At 44.1% G+C, this 13581-nt stretch overlaps 1 protein-coding gene and 1 long non-coding RNA gene across 5 annotated transcripts in view; one reads left to right on the top strand and one right to left on the bottom strand.

Moving 5' to 3' along the window:
* The window catches only part of Kif3a (kinesin family member 3A), a 36800-nt gene extending 26718 nt beyond the window's left edge, over window positions 1-10082 (bottom strand). For 3 of the 4 annotated variants that reach the window (XM_029483856.1, XM_029483857.1, XM_021177115.2), the window contains exons 1-2: window positions 9947-10082; window positions 6667-6940 (exon numbers count right to left, since the gene is read on the bottom strand). In XM_029483856.1, the coding sequence (XP_029339716.1) occupies window positions 6667-6940; window positions 9947-9952 (280 nt within the window). In that variant the 5' untranslated portion in view covers window positions 9953-10082. The remainder of the gene's footprint in view (window positions 1-6666; window positions 6941-9946) is intronic. The other variant, XM_021177116.2, reaches the window with a different exon arrangement.
* A 90-nt stretch (window positions 10083-10172) lies between these two features.
* Window positions 10173-12985, top strand: LOC110305247. The gene is made up of 3 exons (XR_002379144.1): window positions 10173-10498; window positions 11778-12490; window positions 12682-12985. It is a non-coding gene; the product is annotated as an uncharacterized LOC110305247 (long non-coding RNA).
* Window positions 12986-13581: the final 596 nt, after the last annotated feature.

Here is a 13581-nt window from a genome sequence, read left to right as displayed (position 1 = left end):
GACACTGTGGAGACGTGGCCAGTTACAGAGCTGGAGTGGCTGGCCAGGACTCTGCAGAGTGGCCCTGAATATGGATGACAGGTTCTGAGAGACGACAGTATGGCATCCCAGCACCCCGGTTTCAATGCATTGGGCTCTGACGGGGACAGCTGCACTGAGAATGCTCTGCACACACTACACTGGATTCCATCAGAGAGGTCTATACTTTGCTGTTGATTTTGCTGTGAACCTAAACTGAACTAAAAATACAGTCTATTATTATTTCTTGACGTAGGGTCTTGCTATGTTTCCCAGGCCAATCTTGAACTCCTGGCTTAGGGGATCTTCCTATCTTGGCCTTCCAAGTAGCTGGTATAGGCATGCATCACTGAATCTAACCAACACTATTTTAAAACAGGTAAAGATTAGTAACTACCCTTGCAAACCCTAAACATTACACCAAGATTACATTAGTATTGGAGAATGAATTGCACTGTATTCCATCATTCCTAAGTATTATCTCTTCCAAATTGTCCTACACTTACCACAATTTCTAGAGTCAGCACAAGACAATGGAAAATAGGTACAAACTCCTAATAGTCAAACACCACTTGTAGTGGCTATTCCTGGTTGTCAACTTGACTATATTTGGAATGAACTACAATCCAGATTTGGAAGGTTCCCCAGTGACCCTAATCTGGAGGCTGGGAGATACAAGTTTCTGACCTGGATCTCGGCATGGAGATCTTGAGGCATAGTGGTTATAAATTCCAGAAGATTAAGACAGGGAGATTTCCGAGTTCAAGGTCATCTGGGATTAAAGTTGTGGTGGTACACACCTTTATTCTGGGCTACACCTTCTGCCAGAGACCTACATAAGGACATTGGAAGAAGGAATGCTCTCTTTCTCTCTCTTCTTCACCTGCTTGCCCTGTGGGTCTGAGCAATTGCTAGATCCTTGGACTTCCATTCACAGCCGCTACTGACCATTGTTGGGAGTTGGACTGCAGGCTGTAAGTCATCAATAAATTCCTTTACTATATAAAGACTACCTATAAGTTCTGTGACTCTAGAGAACCCTGACTAATATACCATTCTTCACAGTATTTATTCTGTTAACTCAAAATTACAGCAGGAACACTTTTGATTCCAAGCAAGATTGATTATCAAGGACTGTATTAGCCATCCTGGTTAGAATTGAAAGTAGAAAAAAAAAACCCCTGAAAGCAACAGTTTTCAAAACAATTAGTTAAAAAAACAATCTAATTCAGGTGTGGTAGCATACACCTGTAGCACCAGCAGACAGGAGGCAGAGGCAGGTGGCTCTCCGTGATTTTCAAGGCCAGCCTAGTCTACACAGTGAGTTCTAGGATAGCTAGGGCTATGTAGAGAGAAAAACAAAAAAACAAATGAAATTCAGGTGTCCATGTTCCTGACACCCTGAGGAAACTCTCTTCTGCTGAAAGCCAGGAACTGGCCGGGGCCTTGGTGGGTGTACGAGTGGGAGGCTTCTGCAGGCTCTTCAGTCTCGCCTGAGGACTGAGGCTGGGCCTCACTCACCCGGATTCCTCCGCCTACAGCAGCCAGGCTAATGCCTCCTGCATGGGGTCAAACACAGAGCTTGGCAAAGAACAAACCCAAGTCATAGAACCAGAGAGGGACACAGATAGAGAACAGCTGACTTCCTATGGGATCCCCAGAACGACACCAGAGTCTGAGGAGAGGGCTGCAGAGAGAGCATGGTCCTTTGGTGGCGGAGCCTCCTTAATTGTCTAGCTGAGTTGTTGGAGTGAAATTTATGTGCACTGTGCAAAGATTATGCTTACATTACTCAAATGCAGATAATCCCAAACCAGAAAGAATAACTTCACAATAAAAAAGTCACCAAGATAACAAAAAATCCTAACCATCTCTACTTCTCACAGAGCTCCAAAATGTAAGGAAGAAATGGGAAGCACAGCAAGGTAGTCCACATGTTTACTAACCCCAGCACTGAGTTCAAGGCCAACCAGGGTGCAGAGTTAAACCCTGTCTAAAAGAAAGGGGTGGGGGTAGGGCTGGAGAGATGGCTCTGCGGTTAGGAACACTGACTGCTCTTCCAGAGGTCCTTCAATTCCCAGCAACCACATGGTGGCTCACAACCATCTTCTGGTGTGTCTGAAACATACATAAACTTTTTTTTTTAATGTTTTTTAAAAAGGCAAATTCTGAAAATGTACTCAGAGATTTCTCAATAATTGATAGAAGAGCTGAACACACCAGCAAACCAACTGACTAAAAGAGGTTAACACCTCTGCTCCAACAGCAGAACACACAACCTTTTCAAATATACATAAAGCATTTAATGATAAATTACATTCCAGGAAAGAAACAAGTCTCCATAAACCTCATAAGACTCTAATCCCATGAAGTAGGTTTGCTAAAGTGAAAATTTGGCAAGAATCTAAAGAAGAACCTCTGGGACAACCTCAAGACATCTAATAACACACACAGGGAGAGGGTCAGAGGCCACCAAGGCGCTGAGGACGGACCGGTCAACTGGTAAAATGCTTGCCACACAGGACCTGAATTCAATCGCAACATAAAAAGCCAGAGGTGATGGCAATGCTTGGATCAAGCACTGGGCAGGTGTGGGCAGAGGGTCCCAGGCACACGGACACACACATGAAGGTGCAAATACATAAATGTGCACGAACACACACACACACACACACACACACACAGAGTAAAACAGAAAGCACTCTGAAATGGGTGTAAGTGAAATCATGGTCTGTATATGGAAGTCTTTTAGATGACACTGAAGCAGTGGGGGCGGGGCATGTCACTAAACTTCTCTATGGGAAGGGTGAAAAGTCTCCAAACCCTGACCCCAGTTCCCACCTTAAAAAAACAGAGGTGAGGCATAGCAGGGCGGCATGCCTTTAATCCCAGTACTTGGAAGGCAGAAGAGTCTCAGTTCTAGGCCAGGTTGGTCTACATAGCAAGTTCTAGGACAGCCTGGGCTATATAAAGTCCATTTCAAATAAACAAACAGAAAATAAAGCAGAAAGAGCAAATCCAAAGTCAGAAAAAAGAAGCAAATAAAATCATAGCAACAACAACAAAAAGGACAGAAAATATGAGACAACACAAGAAAAGTGAAAAATAGCCAAAGTATAAACTTCTAGTCAGCCCAGCCAGGGAAGGGAAGGCTCGGGTCATCACGAAGGGGTGAGAAAGGTTATTGGAGCTTCCAGAACAGAGAAACCCTTCTTGATTAAAATGACAACTGTTGCCTTTAATTCCGGCATGCAGAGGCAAGGCAGGTGAATCTCTGTGAGTCCCACGACAGCCTGGTCTACAGAGTGAGTTCCAGGACAGCCAGGAAATGGAGGGAGAGTCCCTGTTTCAAACAAACAAGCAGAAAATAAAACAGAGACAAAGCCAAAGAGAAATGACACAGAGGAACCCTGTCTCAAAAAACCAAAAGAGAAAGAAAGAAAACAAGCTAGCATCATCCTGATACGTAAACTAGAAAAAGACATTTCCAGAAAACTCTGTTTTATCTCTCTCGTGAACACAAAATTTTAAATAATAATTTGGCAAATCAAACGTAACAATATTTGATAGAACAATAAAGTGACAAAGCTGGCGTCATGTATAAAAACCTAGTGACAAACTTCAAAAGAACAAAACTGCATTTGAAAATATGTAATATTACATTCCTGCAAGAAAGGACAGACAGACAGATAAGCAAAACAAACACCTGTGAGCAAACTGAACTAGAAGAGAGGTGCTTCTTCAGTCTGGCTGAGAATGTGTGTGGGAACCTACAGCTAACATGAGATTCACAGTCAAAGCAGGAGCAGGACACTTGCTCTCTCCAATTATGCTCTACATTTATTGAATTTTCTGGCGAGGGTTTCAGGCAACAAAAGTAGATTAAAGGCAAAAGACTGCAAAGAAAAGTAAAAACTGTCTTTACTGGCAGACAATGTAATTATGCATGTAGAAAATCCTGGAGAATTTTTTTTTTTAAAGCATAAAGGTCTAGATTTTGATTTCCACCCCCTAACCCGGGGCAAACACTAAAATGTGACAAGAATTGTTAAGTTTAGCAAGGTTGCAGAAATGAGGTCGATATGAGACAGCACTTTGTGTCTTTGGGATGCTAATACCAAAATGATGGTAACAGATGCTGGCAAGGGAACGGAGAAACTGGACCGCTCACATTGCTGGTAGGAATGTGAAATGGTGATGTCACTGTGAAATACACGTTGGCAGTTCTTCAAAAGGTCAAAGAAAGTAACCCCATGACTCAGCAACTCTACTCCTAGGTGTGTATGTTCAGAAAAGCTAAAAGCTTGTACAAGAATATGCTAAACATTACTCCTAATGGTTAGCTAGAAAGTAACCACAGCCCAAATGTTCAACAGAGGAATGTACAAACAAAAAGTATCTATACACGGGAATACTACTGGGTGATGACATGAATGAATAAATGAATGAATGAATGAATGAATGAGTGAGTGAATTGAATACTGATACACTCTACATAAGAATGAGCACAGGAAACACTGTGCTTAATGAAAGAAGTCAGATAAAAGACTGCAGAATGTGAGCCACTTTTATGAAATGCCAGAGCAGGAAACTCCATCAGAGCAGTGGTGTTGAGTGGACTGAAGTGACTGAAACCTAGATTCCCTCTTGAGTTGCTGGAAACAGTCTAACAGCAGGAGGTGGTGGCAGTCTGTACCCCGAGATCCACTGGAACATATTAATCCTACACTGTAAACAATGACTGGATTGATGTCACTTAAATTTTTAACTTAATAAAAATTATTTAAATATCAAATGTATTTCTGTGTATTAATAACAATACTTAATTCCAATATAAAATTATGCAGAGAATTCTATTCATGACAAAATGCCAAGAAGTTGGCAAGAGAGATGGCTGAGTAGGTAAGACATTGAGTTTGATTTCAGGAAGGCAGGAATGACTCCCACAAGTGTCTTCTGATTGCTACGTGAATACCATGCTGGGGCTCACATGTTCCCCCATAAGGAATTTCTTAAGTTCATAAGAATAATGTAAAACTATTAAAAGAAGTGAAAGAGTTTAAGCGAGCAAGACATAGTCATGGTAATGAAATGGAAGACTCAATACTCTCTGTCAATCGAGGATTTAAACACTATTTTATACTCAGAGATCTGCCTGCCTCTGCTCCCAAGTGCTGAAATCAAAGGCACAATGCTGGAACAACTGGAGATACACACACACACATACACACACACACACACACACACACACACACACTCTTACCATTTGACAATCCAGTTTCTAGGTAGGTATCCAAGACAAAATTTACATCTTTACAAAGGCATTTACCATATGACAATCCAGTTTCTAGGTAGCTATCCAAGACAAACTTTACATCTTTACAAAGGCATACATCAGCATTATTTATCAAACAAAAATCTAGACTTCAATCCACTGGTAAACGAGCAGCGTGTTACACACATACAATGGAATACAGTTCAGAAGTGGAGGCTAGAGAAACAGGAAGGAGTTCAAGAGTTTAAGGATAGCCTTAACTACTAACAAATTTAAGGTTATTTAACCTGGATTATATGAGACCCTGACTCAATAAAGCAACACAATTTAGCAGTTAAAACACACATACATACACAATAAACTAGGTGCAGTGGCAAGCAACACAATTCAGCAGTTAAAACACACACACACACACTCTCACACTCTCTCTCTCTCTCTCTCTCTCTCTCTCTCTCTCTCTCTCTCTCTCTCTCAGCACCTGGAGGCAAAGGCAGGAAGATAGGGAGACCTCTTGAGGTCAGCCTGATTTACAAAAGACAGCCAGAGCTACAGAGAGAAATCATCTTTAAAAAAAACAAAACAAAACCAACCATCCAAAATAAAATAAAATAAGATAGGGGCTGGAGAGATGGCTTGGCAATTAAAAGCCTTTACACTCTTCCACAGGACCTAGATACAGTTCCTAGAACCCACATGGTGGCTCACAAATCCAAAGCCTTCTTATGGCCTCGGAGGGCACCAGGCACGCACATGGTCCACATTACTTACAGGCAAACACTCACTCATACACATATATAAGAATACACCTTTTTTTTTCTCAAGTCACAAAGTTACTGATGAAGTCAGGTAAGTTCAAAACATTACACAAAGAGAAATAAACCCGCTTTTTAAAAGGTAGCATTTTATGGGCTGGAGAGGCGGCTCAGGAGTTAAGAGCAGTGGCTGCTCTCTTGAGGCCCCAGGTTGGATTCTCAGCACCAACCCTACATGGTCGCTCAGAACCCTGGAACTCCAGTCCCAGGACTGCCCACCCTCTCTGACTTCCACTGTAAGCATGTGGAACAAGCACAGACCTACATGAAGGCAATATACTCCTACACATAAGATGGCATTTTGTGATGTCATTTAAATGCATTTTTAAAAGGACAAAACTACAGTGATGCGATGGCAGGTCAATGGATGCAGGTGGGGGCTGCAAGAGGGTGGAAAGGAACGCTGGAGGATGACATCAGTGTTCTAGAACAGGACCTGGGTGAGGCCTCACAACCATCTATGTTACCATAGCTCATCAAGCTGTAGTTGCGATATGGAAATTACCGATTTTACCGGGCATTACTTATGCAACAATAAAAGCAAGCTGCACAGTCACTCACCATTGTAGCCTTCCAGAACAGAATCAATAATTGGTCTTGCAGTTAAGTTATACACATCAAGTTGTTTACTTTCTGGTCCAAAAACAGTATCGAAAGTAAACGTCTTTGGAGGTTCGTTGGAGGAATCGGTCTTATGGACGGTGATAGTTCCCCTCATTTCATCCACGCTGACGGCCTGTCTATAGCACATTGACTTCTCTCTTTCATTGAGAGGCCGGCACCTAACCACCACCTTCACGTTATCGCAGCTTTCCGGCTTCTCCGACTTATTGATCTGGTGGAGACAGTGTTTACAAAGAGTGAAAAGAACATTCCTTTTGCTCTAAATATAGTAAGAAAAGTCTACTTCTCCACCCCAGCATCCTGGATGTGCTAAGACTTGACAAGCCTCGGATAGATGCGATTCAAGGTCTCTACATATGCAGGAAGGGTTTATAGGTATACAGACGGAGACTGTTTCTTTTGCAGTACAAAAGAGGGAAGACAAAACTAATTTACATCGGAAGCAAATGCTTTAAGTGGAGAAAATGAGCGAGTATACAAGGCATTAGCTCAACATCCACAACACCTGAAGCTCCTGCCTGGAAAAACAAACAAACAAACACACACACAAACAAAAAAAAAACCCACACGTGAAGTGCTTGACAAGCTTTACTAAGAATTTATGAGGTCGGACTGGAGCGATGGCTCAGTGGTTAAGAGCACTGGCTGTTCTTCCAGAGGTCCTGAATTCAATTCCCAGCAACCACATGGTGGTTTACAACTGTCTGTAATGGGATCGGATGCACTCTGAAGATAGCTACAGTGTACTCATATAAATAAAATAAATAAATCTTTTTAAAAAAAATCTATGAGGTGAAGCCCAGTACTGCGGTACATACCTTTGATACTAGAACTCCTGAACTCTTGGAGGCAGAGGCAGATGGATCTCTGTGAGTTTGTGACCAGCTTATATAATATAGTGACACCTTGTCTCTTGCTCTCCCATGACATCTAATTTCATTTCCTAGAATGCATCTGTAAGATTTTTACCATGTGATACCTCCATATACAGCTTTCCTCTCCACCCAAGACAAGTTAAGGACAGAGAAGGCCAATGACATACAGAGAAAAATGTCTTATGAACGTTTATATAAAGTTTTGATTGTCAAAATTTTACATGACAAAGAACCTAGGATTGTCATCAATATGTTTCTCTCCAGTTTGGCCTTCATCACCCTAGGCTAGGTAACATCACCTGGGCCTGCGTTCGTCGCCTACCTCCGTTCGCTCCTGAATCTAATGAAACCGCCCTTCCGTCTGCCCTCTTACATGATGGTATAAACACAAATCAAATCACATTATTCCCCAATGTAAAAATTTCCCCAGATGACAAGCCAAACATGTTTAGGAGGTACAGAAAAGCCTCTAGGCCTTACCAAATACTCTTCCTCCTCTCATCGAGTTTCGTCATCTTGTCTTCCCTGCGGACTTCCCTCGAGTCCTTCTGCCTACAACATTCCTCATGCCCTTCTTCACTTAGGTGACATCTATCTATCCTTCAGTTTTCAGCTCAGCAGCCACTTCCCATGGGAACGCTTCTCTGACTAGGTCAGATGCTATTTTTTTATTTAGACTCTGAGAGAGAGCTTTTAAAGAATACATTTTGACTCTGGGCTGCTCCTTGACTGATGTCTGTCATGGTATATTCATCTGAGATCCAAACAAGGAATCAAGGGTCTGAATTCAACCCATAGAATCCTTTTATTTGCCTCAAAGTATTTTTGTTTTGCTCTGATACTGGGTTCCATGAAGCACAGGGCAGCCTAGAATTCTTTATGAAGCCAAGGATAGCTTTGAACTTGAGACAGGATTTCTATGTGTAGCCTTGGCTCTCCTGGAACTTACTCCATAGACCAGGCTAGCCTTGAACTCACAGACATCCGTCAGCCTCTGCCTCCCAAGTGCTGGGTTTAAAGGTGCCACCACTGCTCGACCAACCTTAAACTCTAAATCCTCCTCCCTCAACCTTTCAAAGTGTTGGCCAGCTGGCTCAAAGCATTCTTAAGTATTTTAGTCAGCTGCTAAAACTGAGAAACTTCACAAATATAGCAATTTAAGTCTTTTGAAAACAAAAGTAGATCTGTTATCTGTAGGCCAGCATTCCTTTATGGAAACCTTTTCCAATTCATCAGATCCAATTTCTGCCATATGCAGATTACCCACTTCATTTATTAAGGCTGTCTTTTCTCTGTTAATGTATATGGTTTTCACCTCTTCTCCAAAGTCAAAACGTTGGTACGTGAGGCTGGAGAGATGGGTCAGTGGTTAAGAGCGCTTACAGAGGACCTTAAAGAGGACCTGGGCTGAGTTTCCAGCACCCACATGGCAGCTTACTACTGCTTTTAACTCCAGTTCCAAATAGTTCCATGCCCTCTTCTACCTTCCCCTGGCACGTGGTACACATACATACATACATGCAAACACTCATACACATAAAATAAAAATTGAATTAAAAACACCTAGCACAACCTTACCGCCAGCATAGTTAACATATATACGGCTAGTGCGCAATCTATATTGAATGGATACCCTGAAAGCAATAAATATAAACAAACACTGAGCATTTTGTGCTAAATGGCAAGCCCTGTCCTTCAAGTGTCCTGTGCATTAATTTATTTTGCCTTGATAAAAACCCCAAGAAGGAAAGTTTAAATGTGTAGGAACTAAGGGCCCAGACACTGTAAATAACCATCGAAGGCCCCATAACCAATATATAATCTACCATGGCTCAAGTCTTCTCCAATGGGACTTACAACCACCCCCTTATTATGGCACGATAACAATCCGTGAAATCCTAGTAGGGAACCAAATCGCCACCGCATACTCGCACAAAGACACCTACAGGTTACATTCTGCACCATAAGCTAAGGTGCCCGCTCGGAATGACAGCTTATACCCAGGGAAGTAGGGGGCCAGAGCGTAGACCCTGGGGTTCCGAGCATCCGCAAGACCATGGTGGCCACGCGCAGCCACCAAGCCTCCACTGTCCGCGCGGTGCTTTTCTGTCTGGCAGCGCAGGCCTGGCGAGATGCAACGCGTTCCGGGGCGACTGGGCGGGTCCCGGGCGGCCCCCGATGCGCTCGGACCCCAGCCCCGCCGCCCCACCGCCCTTTTCCTCCGAGGCCTTACGGCCGGCCACCCTGCCCCGCCCGCCGCGCGCTTCTATGGCAACGGCCGCGCCCCCGAGCAGGGCCGACGCGATGAGCCGAAGCCCCCGTGGCCGACTGTCTTTCCTCACCGGCATGGTGGCCGCGTCCGGTGCTCCGCCAACGTCCCTGCTCCGGATGCAGCCCAACAACACCGGGTTTGGGGGCGAGGCTGGCCACAGACTACCGCAACACCTTAGCGATCCAGAGACTGCGGCTCACACAGCGACAGAGGGCAGTGCGCAGGCGCACTCTGAGCTCGCCCCGCCCAATCTCGGGTGTCCTGGGCTCTTGAAGTACGCATGCGCAAGGGCTTTCCGCGTCCATCTCCATGGACGCTAGACTGGGGCAACGCCTGCGGGGTGCTGCCATTGCTCTGCTCTGTAAAGCTGTTTCATGTTGAGGCCACCAAGACATCTGACCCGCTCAGACTCCCAGGAGCTTCCGGCGCTGGCAGTGTCCCAAATATTAAAAACAACAGTGGACAATAGCGTACCAGGTTCTGATGACTCCTTATTTTATGAGGAATATCAGGGTTCTGTTTATCTCTACAATCTGCCTGCACCAACAGTTTGAATGAACAGGACCCTGAGCCAGCCATATGAGGAGAGAGAGGAGACCAAGAAAACCAACAGGCCAGGAAGGTAAAGGGGGGAAAAAAAGTGAAAATGACCAGCAGAGTCAAAATGGATGGATTATATAAGGAAGGACCCCAGAAGGGCAGCTCAGCACCTGGGCTGGAAGGTTCAGGGGGTGGATTATGCCAGCCAACCCTGTAACAGGGAGGGACTGAGGGATGCTGGGGGAACAGGGCAGCCAGGTCTGCTTTAATCTGTGAAAAAGGCACCTCAACCATTTGTTGGGAGTTTGAGACCTAACTCAAAGGAGAAGGTCCGTCTAAATAGCCATTTGCTCAACAGAACTGCTTAGGGTTTCTCAGTTATGGGAGTTTGTTTTGTTTTTGGTTTGTCTTGTGGGGGGGTCTCACTGGATAATCCAGGCTGACCTTGAACTCACAGAGATATTTTGACTCACGAGTGCTGGCATTAAAGGCATCTTCATCACACCCGGAAGTAATAGGAGAGTTTAAGTTGCAAGTAATTATAAAGTGTGTTCTGTGTTAACATTCAAAATGTTCATCTTGGGTCTGAAGAACTGGCTCAGCAGTTAAGAGTGCATACTGATCTTGCAAAGGGCTGGAGTTAGGGTCCCAGCACCCAGGTCAGGCATTCACAACTGCAGCCATAGGGGAATCCCATGCCCTCTTTTGGTCTCTGTGGGAACTGTACTCACATGCATATACCCACTCATAGAGACACACATATACTTAATTGTAAAAAAGTCTTCTTTTGCCGGGCAGTGGTGGCGCACGCCTTTAATCCCAGCACTTGGGAGGCAGAGGCAGGCAGATTTCTGAGTTCGAGGCCAGCATGGTCTACAGAGTGAGTTCCAGGACAGCCAGGGCTACACAGAGAAACCCTGTCTCAAAAAAAAAAAAAAAAGTCTTCTTTCAAAACTTCCTCTTCAATACATCACACAGTTGGTCTTGAATACTAGAAAAATGTTTTGTATTACTTCTCAAAGATGCTGAGTAGGAGAAGGTAAAATACCCATTTCTTATGGTCATGTAGACCACCATTGCACAGCTGTTGCTAATAAATGACAACCCCCTATCCTTTCATTACGGTTTTATACTTATTTATGTAAGTGTATGGTCCAATACGCATATGCCACAGCTCATATGTGTGGAGGTCAGAGAACACCTTTCAGGAGTTGGTCTCTTCTTCTTTCCCTGTGTGACCTCACTGATGGAGCTGAGTCAGACTTAGTGGCAAGCACATCTACCCCCTGAGCAATCTTGCTGGCCACTAAAGTGTTTTTTTGTTTGTTTGTTTGTTTGTTTGCTTTTTGTTGTTTTTTAAGATGTCTCTATTCTAAATGAGTCTTGAAGTGGAAAGTTCTGGTTTCCTTGGAAAGTTATGACAAACAATGTTTTGCTGGGGCACAAAGGTGAAAGGATGTCTCGCTAAAGCAGACACGTGAAAGACTGTTTTCCTGAAGCAGACACAGGTGAAAGGGTGTTTGCATAGAGCAAACTCGTGAAAGGACCTGTGATGAAGGAGTAGAAATATGACCCCGCTGACAGTGGGAGACGAGTACAGAGCACTGGTTTGATTCGCTCCACCTCAATATTCTTCTATAACAACACTCATGTATTGGTTCGCCTTACATTGAACTCAACTCTGATACTGAGAGAAACTCAACAAAGAACTGCTCATAAGGTTCCTATGGTAGCTTGCTGCTTCTAAGGCCTCTCTCCTCAGGCCGGGTGACAAGCCTGGCAACTTCTCCAGGATTGAACTACAGTTGCTGGTTCGTGATTGGTGTCTGCCTGCCAAGAGGACTGGAATGTAGTTGTTGGTTCATGGTTGGTGTCTGCCTGCCTAGACTGGTCTGCAGCTGCTGAGTTGTATTTGGTGTTTGCTACAGGACTGATCTGCTGACCAAGAAGATCAAGCTCACCCCAAAGAACTATGGTTGAACAGGTCCACTTCCCCCATCCTAATAACTTGTCTCTTCCACTACCTCTGCTGGGTGGTGGACTAGAGGAGAGGTTGAACCCTTCTTAAAAGTAGGTTGCGGAGAGAGATGGCTCAGTGGTTAAGAGCACTGACTGCTCTTCCGAAGGTCCTGAGTTCAAATCCCAGCAACCACATGGTGGCTCACAACCATCCGTAATGAGATCTGACACCCTCTTCTGGTGCATCTGAAGACAGCTACAGTGTACTTAGATATAATAATAAATCTTTTTTTTAAAAAAAAGTAGGTTGCAAAAAATGCTACAAAATTCATGTTCCCAGTTATGCCTATTTTACCTTGTAAGATCCTGCATTTGAATGTATGTTACATTACATCATACTATACTACACAGAGCTATATAGGCCATCACGAGCCTCTTGAGGCTAGACACTTTAGATGGTTTTTCCTCTTTGTGTTACTTCTCTGAAATAGTATTTGAGTGTTTGCTGAGAGACTGAAATGAATCCGTTTTGAGTATATTGCTTTACTTTCAAATACCTTCTACTGATGTAAAGGTTTTTAGTTGTGTAAAAAATCAAATTATTAATACTATACAAAAGTTAACATAAAAGAAAAATGGCCATCATACATCAGGTCCAGAAGCATGGGGAGCAGGACTCCCAGAATGACTGCGCTTGTGAGTTTATTTCCTGTACCACCAGCAAAACCAGAGCTACTGTGGAGTAAGCCCAGAGTCTCACCTGGCTCACCACAGCCTAGTGCAGAACCTGGCCCAGAAGAACCAATGATCCACCCTCCTTCCACCCAACCTCTCCCCTGAGCATCAGTCCACTAGGATGCATAACCGATATTTTAAGTTTATTCTGTCAAAGTTTAAGTCCTGTTCCCCAGTCCTCTTGGCCTCCCTTCCTCCACACTATCCCTGTCACATATACACAGAAAGGCTCCATCTTGGCTTCCTCCTCTCTTCAAATAGAAACAGAATTCTAACAATTGCTCTGCTCAAACCCCAGTGTCTCTCTTCCACCCCAATCCCAATCCTTCAACACAGCCCATTTAAGAATCTGCCTTAGCCCAGCAGTGGTGGCCCACGCCTTTAATCCCAGCACTTGGGAGGCAGAGGCAGGCAGATTTCTGAGTTCGAGGCCAGCCTGGTCTACAGAGTGAGTTCCAGGACAGCCAGGGC

Source organism: Mus caroli, chromosome 11, assembly GCF_900094665.2.
Source record: "Mus caroli chromosome 11, CAROLI_EIJ_v1.1, whole genome shotgun sequence".
NCBI classification, from domain to species: Eukaryota; Metazoa; Chordata; class Mammalia; order Rodentia; family Muridae; genus Mus; species Mus caroli.
This window is presented reverse-complemented; position numbering and strand designations above follow the sequence as displayed.